The sequence below is a fragment of the Macaca fascicularis genome, chromosome 17, assembly GCF_037993035.2.
Source record: "Macaca fascicularis isolate 582-1 chromosome 17, T2T-MFA8v1.1".
Lineage (NCBI taxonomy): Eukaryota > Metazoa > Chordata > Mammalia > Primates > Cercopithecidae > Macaca > Macaca fascicularis.
In genome coordinates, this window is record NC_088391.1 from 102,867,137 (window position 1) to 102,874,279 (window position 7,143).

The 7,143-nt window shown below is 49.0% G+C and overlaps 1 protein-coding gene across 2 annotated transcripts in view; it reads left to right on the forward strand.

Annotated features, from left to right (window-relative positions):
- The window catches only part of SPACA7 (sperm acrosome associated 7), a 29,058-nt gene extending 25,214 nt beyond the window's left edge, over positions 1–3,844 (forward strand). For both annotated transcript variants that reach the window (XM_074021463.1, XM_015439541.3), the window contains exons 6-7: positions 2,085–2,165; positions 3,640–3,844. In XM_074021463.1, coding sequence (XP_073877564.1) covers positions 2,085–2,165; positions 3,640–3,704 — 146 coding nt within the window. In that variant the 3' untranslated portion in view covers positions 3,705–3,844. The remainder of the gene's footprint in view (positions 1–2,084; positions 2,166–3,639) is intronic.
- The last annotated feature ends 3,299 nt before the right edge of the window (positions 3,845–7,143 follow it).

The following is a 7,143-nucleotide window of genomic DNA, read 5'->3' on the forward strand; positions in this document are numbered from 1 at the left end:
TGCTTTCCATCTCTCAGTAGATCACTGGCCTTTGCTGCTTATTCTCTGATATATGGGAAATCACTGTTTCATATATTTTTTCTTGTTTTTTAATTAAATTGGGAGGATAAGTCTCATCCTTTTTACTCCATCCTTTCCAGACATTAAAAATTCAAATACTAGATTTTTACCCATGTGGTTCCATTGAGAATCCTGGAACTGTGAAAAGCTCTGCATTTCAACTCTGGAAGGAAAAGGGAGGACTGGGGTGATGGCCTCTGGGTTCTCCCAGCTCGGCTGCATACAACCTCAGTGATCTTAGGAAGGTGCTTTGCCTCACTGAGGCCTCGTCTACACATGAAGACTAAGTATTACCCACGGGCTTCACCAGGTGCCCTACGGTCGAATGAAACCACACATACATGGGGAACGGGGAAATGTTAGCATCGTATACGCTTCCCTGGGACTCCCAAGGGCTAGAGAGTACACTCTACAAATAAGCAAATTTAAGATAAAATGTTTTGTATTAAATGATGAATTACATACGTTTCCACAAATAGCTAACCTAAATTATCTGCCAAAATTTTCTAAGGACTCTTCTCTTAAAAAGCACTGTGCGAATTCATTTTGAGTACGAAATTGGCAGCAATCTCTCCGGTGTAGGTTACCCCTGGAAAGATACACAGGAAAGTGGGTCACAGTGGTAGCCTCCAGGAGGAAACTGGTAGTGAGGGCCAACCACCGGAAACAGCCTGATGTTTCACTGACCGTCTTTTCTAAACCTTAAAAATTGTTCCATGGGCTTGTATCCTTATTAAATATATAAACTGAGCACCTAATATTAATTTAGATAAATGTTTTTAAAGCCTGAAGCAGCCTTTAGGGATGCCCACAGCCTTTAATGAATGTTTGCAGATCCATGTTCCTCTTAATGTAAAATGAATTAAGAGGAAAATAGATCTGTAACTACCCTCCCTTCCTTGTTGCCGGAAAACCCAACTTCCCCATGTAATCCGTGACTTCTGGGAGTAGGAAAAGCTTTGTGGTTCATAATATCATTCCTGACATACTGACTGTGCCTAAACTTCAGTTTAAGACTTTAGGACCTGGTAAATCTAAGTATCCCATGGGACATATATAAATTCATGTAATAATCATTCATTTCCTGTAACATTAATGTCAACAAGAGACATTTACTATGCAATCCCTGCTGAGCCTGCTAGGTGCTCAGCAGGTATACATAAGAGGTTCTTGTTTCCAAGAAATGAGACTGAGGGGCCAGGCCCGTCAACAGTAGTCATTATTCATGTGTTCACAAAATGCAGATGACCAAACAGTATTTTTAAGGGTTCCAGGTTGCGCCTGCAGAGTTTTGGGAGAACTAAAGAGAGGTGGGGCCTCCTGGCGTACTTTGAGAGTAAGAAGAGTAAATAAAGGAAGAGGATTAGGGTTCTCTGTAGGGTGCCCCCCTACAGAGGAAAGGGCACCTCCCAGGCTGGGGGCTGCTTCAAAGGGAGCCCCCCAGCCACCAGCTGCAGCGACCAGGGCCGGTTTGGGGGGACTTGGAGCCGCTGCTGGACCGATGCCACCCCACACTGCCTGCACCTCTCCCTGAGCAGCGGGGACCACACAGCACAGTTATTGGTAGAAAGGGCTGGAGAGGAAGAGACGTGGGGAAAATTCAGCGTCTGTAAAACCTGTGTCCAGCTCCAAGGACTGTGGCTCAAGTGACCATGAGTGTCAGATCCACAGAAGGGAGCCCTGCTCACCACCGGCGGTGGGGAGCCCTTAGGACACAGTGGACAGAATACTTCTATGCTAGCGTCTCCTAAGAGTGTAAAGAGAAAACACAGAGAAAGCACGAAGATGTAGGACTCCACTCATCGCTTGGGCACCAAGCCACACTTTCTGGGGCTTGTTGGAGGAAAGGTTTTGATGGCCTCGCCTGAGGCTGTGTCTCGAGAAGCCGCGGCACCTCACCTCGCCTGCTCTGTGCGTGGGTGCTTTGCTCAGCGCTTACAGCTCCCTGAAGTTAAACGAAAACGTGGAATCATGCCTTAATTATTTACAAAGCGTGATCATTGTACTTATTGTTTTCCCCACAGAAAAGACGAATTCAAAGAACACTCAGTATGAAAATCTATCCTTTCTGGACAAAATCCTTCAAAATATTGGAAGATCTTCAGGTAGATTGGAAATAGTAGATAAATGTCTTCTCATTTGGGGCTTTTCTTTCCTGCTCAAGGGACAGGTGTGTCACCGGGCAGCTCCAGGGAGAGCAGGTGAGCCCAGCCCCAGGTGGACCCACCTGAGCTCCACAGGAGCCCTGTCCAGCCGTTGATGGGTGGACACCTGACCGGACAAGTCCAATTCAAGGAGTCAAGGCCCTTGTCAGTGAGGGAGTGCTCTCCCTTTTCAGTTGAACGGAGCAGGGGACCAGTTCCCCTTTTCCCAAGAATAATCAGGACTCACAAGACTGCCGCCACCCACCCACACAAGGGTCCCAACCACGTGGTGGCAGGAGCCTGCTCCTTTGTGACAGGCCCAGGAAGGGCCCCCACACCCCGGTCAGGAAGCCCCCTACCCTCTCATGGGGTGAGGACCCCCAGTCCAGCCCTTCTCCACTCCCTATTCACACAGCTCCACCACTGCCCGCCTGATAAGAGTTGGCCATGCAGATCCTGTGGCTTCTGCCCCTGGCCCAAGGCTTCTCCTCGGAGCTTTCCAGAACACCTGGGAGCCAGTCCTGGGTGAGGCTGACAGCCCTCCTGTCCTCCTGGCATCCCTGATTCACATGGCGGCCCAGTGTGCCCAGACCCTCCCCCCAATACCCTGCAGCACATGCCCGTCCACGCAGCCTGAGACCTTCCATCTGGAGCACCTTCCAACTTTGCCAGGCCAGTGTCAGTCCCCAGTCAGACCACGAAAACCCAGGCCACAAGGTCGGCACATATCCCCAGCAGCAGGGACCAGGCCAACACACACGGTGTGGAAAGGGCAGTGAGCGGTTGTTCAAGCCACGGCCAGTTTCCCAGACCGTGCCACTGTCCAGGACAACCTCTGCTGCTTCAGATACAATTTCATGATTGACCTTGTCAAGGTTCCAGTTCCCTGGGACCTGACTGTTCTGCAGGGAGAACCACAAATTCTCCTATAACTCAGACAGCAAAAGATAGGGGCCTCTCCACTGATGAAGCTCCTGTGCGTCACCAGCACCTCTAGGTGCGGCCGTCGGCAACAGAAGCCCCAGAGTTGACAGTGGGGACTTCCAGAGCCCTGGCAATGCTGGACAGTGAAGAACCGGGAGTCCCCCACCTCCTGGTACTGACATCCCAGGAATGAGATCCATAGCCGCCCACTGTGAGGGGAGGAGGAGGACCGGCCCAGCCCTGCCAAGCTTGGAGTTGTCGATGGGTTTTGAGGGAGAATGCAGGGGAAATTACTCTGGACAGGGTGGCCCTGCGGGGAGAGCCAAAGGCAGCCCGACGCAGCCAGCACCCCCTCTGTCCTCCTGCCTCGGATACATCTGCAGGGCTCTCCCCTCCCTCCATAACTGAGGGCTCGGTTCCTCCTGTCCCCTGGTGTCCCTTGATCCTGACGGTGTCCCCATCTCCCTCATACCACACACTGCCAGGCTCAAAATCTCCTCTTTCTACACAGGAAACATTTTCCGTAACGAGCAGCAGAGGACCAGCTCTCAGAGAAAGAGCCGAGACAGTCAGTGAGGCCACAGCCCCAGAGCCTCTGCACAGGAGACGAGCCTGCTAGAACCCCCACGCGCCAGCCTCTGGAACAGGGCACTTGTGTGCACATGCCCACGTTCTCTGAACCATTCTGCATAAAGGAAAATTGTTTATTCACACAATCCCAATTGGAGTTGGTTTATTTAAGTGTTAAACCACAGGGTGCGTGGGATTTGGGTTTAAAAAAAAAAAAGAAAAAGAAAACAAGAAACAAAAAAATATATTGAGTCTGGAAATAAGAGCATCAGAATATTCTGTCTACAAATAACATAATCTCAGAGCACATAAAGAATTCGTCCATGAGGAACAGAGACTACGAAGGCCTGAGAGTCTCTTCCCTGCTGCCATGCCTTGCAAAACACACAAGCACACATATAACACACGCATACACAACACACATGCACATATAACACGTGCACACATACAACATGCACACATGGACATACATGTGTATGCATGCAACACAACATGCACACATGCAACGTGCACACACATGCAATGTACATGCACATCCAACACGTACACATGCAATGCACATGCATACAATATGCACACGTGCAACATGCACACATGCAACACACACACACACACAACACATGCGCACACACGAAGCCTCATTGCTTCAGAACGTTTGCCAAGCTTGGGAATGCTGGCTGGGACTGTGTGTTGTGGAAGGTGAAGGTTTGCTCCAGGTGGTGTGTGTGACCTACAGCATTAGCTGGGGGTAGGGGCTGGGGGTGACCAGGACACATCTTGGGCAACTTTTCTTATCCAAACTGATTCTGATGGTGGATGGGCTGCAAGCTCTGTTGGACTCATTGAGGTGACCATCTGGAAAGATTCAGGATAAAATATGATTTTCCCACTTCTCTAGAAAGGCAGCCAGGCTTGGAGAAGCTCATGGATCGCATTTGAGAAAGATCCTGGACTAGAAAGGCAGCCAGGCTTGGAGAAGCTCATGGATCGCGTTTGAGAACGATCCTGGAGAGAGGACTTCTGTGCCTTTTGCGCAGTTTAGCAGTGGATTGGTGTCCTTTCTATTAATAACACCATTTTCAAAGGCAGCTGGAAACAGAATCAGATGCTGCCATTGTACTTGTGGCTGCTGGCTGTGCTCTCTTCCTAAGAGATGCAAACATCCTATGCCCTCTTTCTATGGTGTCTTCGAGGCAACTGCAGAGGACTGAGGGGTTGGAATCAGAGAACGCTTGTGTCGGAATGGCCCTTTGAGGCCTTTCATGCAATCCCTCAATTCCAGATGAGGAAACCGAGGCAGCGAGGACACATGACTTGCTAGTCAGTAAGTTGGTGGCAGGGCAGGATGGTTATTTCTGATGCCCAATGCTATCCTGTGTCTACTAAACCACGTTGCAGCCTCTCTAATAATACAGGAACAGCTCTGCGTAATTCTCCTTCCTTTGTGTGCTTGCAGTTTTTATTTTTCTGTTTTGTGCATGGATCTCACAAAGCATTTTTAGCGAACTCTGTGGTTTATAAGTTGTTTCCATGCACAGTGGGCCACCAAGTCCTCACAGCAAGGCCGGGAGGCAGGCGTCACCTCCACTCCACATGAGCGGGCCTGGGGCTCAGCGGTATTCAGTGGCTCACTCACTGCCAGACCGTCACGTGGCCTGCTGCGGACCTGACACCGTGCCCCAGGCCAGGCCCTTGCTGCTGGATGTTTTCATCGTCAACGGCATCATCGTTTTCCAAGCAGGGCCTTGCAGGGTTTGTCCCCCTTGGCAGAGCAGTCCTGACCCAGAGAAGACAAAACATAAAAAGTGCCATCGATTTGATCACTCTCTGTCCTCTGTCCTGACCACACGAGATCCCTGATTACACAGTCTTCAAAAGCTGGACGTTTCATTTAATAGTTTGATCACATCAAAATACTCCCTGTCTCAGGGATGGCACTGAAAACAGCCAAGGGAACACGTTGGGTCTCCAGATTGACGACTGCTGTGCAGGGCTCAAGCACACCCCTCTTGCTGTATGGGACCCACCATCGCTGTTAGGGAACACGTTGGGTCTCCAGGTCAATGATTGCTGTGCAGGGCTCAAGCACGCCCCTCTTGCTGTATGGGACCCACCATCGCTGTTAGGGAACACGTTGGGTCTCCAGGTCAATGATTGCTGTGCAGGGCTCAAGCACGCCCCTCTTGCTGTATGGGACCCACCGTCGCTGTTAGGGAACACGTTGGGTCTCCAGGTCAATGATTGCTGTGCAGGGCTCAAGCACGCCCCTCTTGCTGTATGGGACCCACCATTGCTGTTAGGGAACACGTTGGGTCTCCAGGTCAATGATTGCTGTGCAGGGCTCAAGCACACCCCTGTTGCTGTATGGGACCCACCGTCGCTGTTAGGGAACACGTTGGGTCTCCAGGTCAATGATTGCTGTGCAGGGCTCAAGCACACCCCTCTTGCTGTATGGGACCCACAGTCGCTGTTCCCAGGAGGCTTAAGACAGAGTCGGGAACTAAGCTGACGAGGAAAAACATCAATGTTAATAGCTAACCCACGGCAAGTGATGAACTGGCTTAGAGGGGTGTTAAAGACGTGCCTGTGAGGGGGAAGTGATCGCCCACATGTACTAGGATGGGCATTCCAGGAAAAAAGTGTCCCAAAGGTGCCAGGGCAGGGGTGGGTGAGCGTCGGGGGGGCTCTGCCACCCAGGTGGGAACTGTGGCCAGAGTGGTCCCCTATTATATGTTATGGGTGGGAGGCAATGGTGAAACATATTAATGTACGCTGTATGATTTCAGTTTTTTGAAATTTTTTGAGAGTTGATTTATGGCCAAACATACAGCCAATTTTAGTAAAAATTCCATTTGGAACTTGGGAGGATGGTGTATTCTGCAGTTTTGGGGGGTGGGATCCCATAGAGTCAGTCGAGTCAAGTTTGTTAATTGTGTGGTTAAAATATCTCCTTACTCATTGCTCTTCAGTCATCAAATGTCAAAAGAGGTGAGGAAAAAACCCCACTCTGAATGCAAGTGATTTGTTTCTTTAGTTCTATTTTCCTTTGTATGTTTCAAAGCTTTGTTGCTAGGGTCCTACAGACTAAATTGTCTTTCTGGTGGATTTCAGCCTCTATTGTTATGAAATATTCCTCTTTATCTGTAGTATTTCTTCTTGCCTTATATTCATTTTGTCTGGTATTAACATAGCCACACTAACTTTCTCTTGGTAAAGGTTGCATGGTATATCATTTTCCATCCTATTACTTTAAACTTCACTGTAGTGTTATATTTAATATATATATGTGTGTATATATATATATATATATTTTTTTAGGTAATATATACGAGCACATTTTTAGAAATCCAGTCCTTTTGTCTTTTAATCGGCATATTTCATCCTTTTCTGTGAAATATAAGTAGTCCTATAGCTGGGTTTGTATCTATGATGTCACTATTTATTT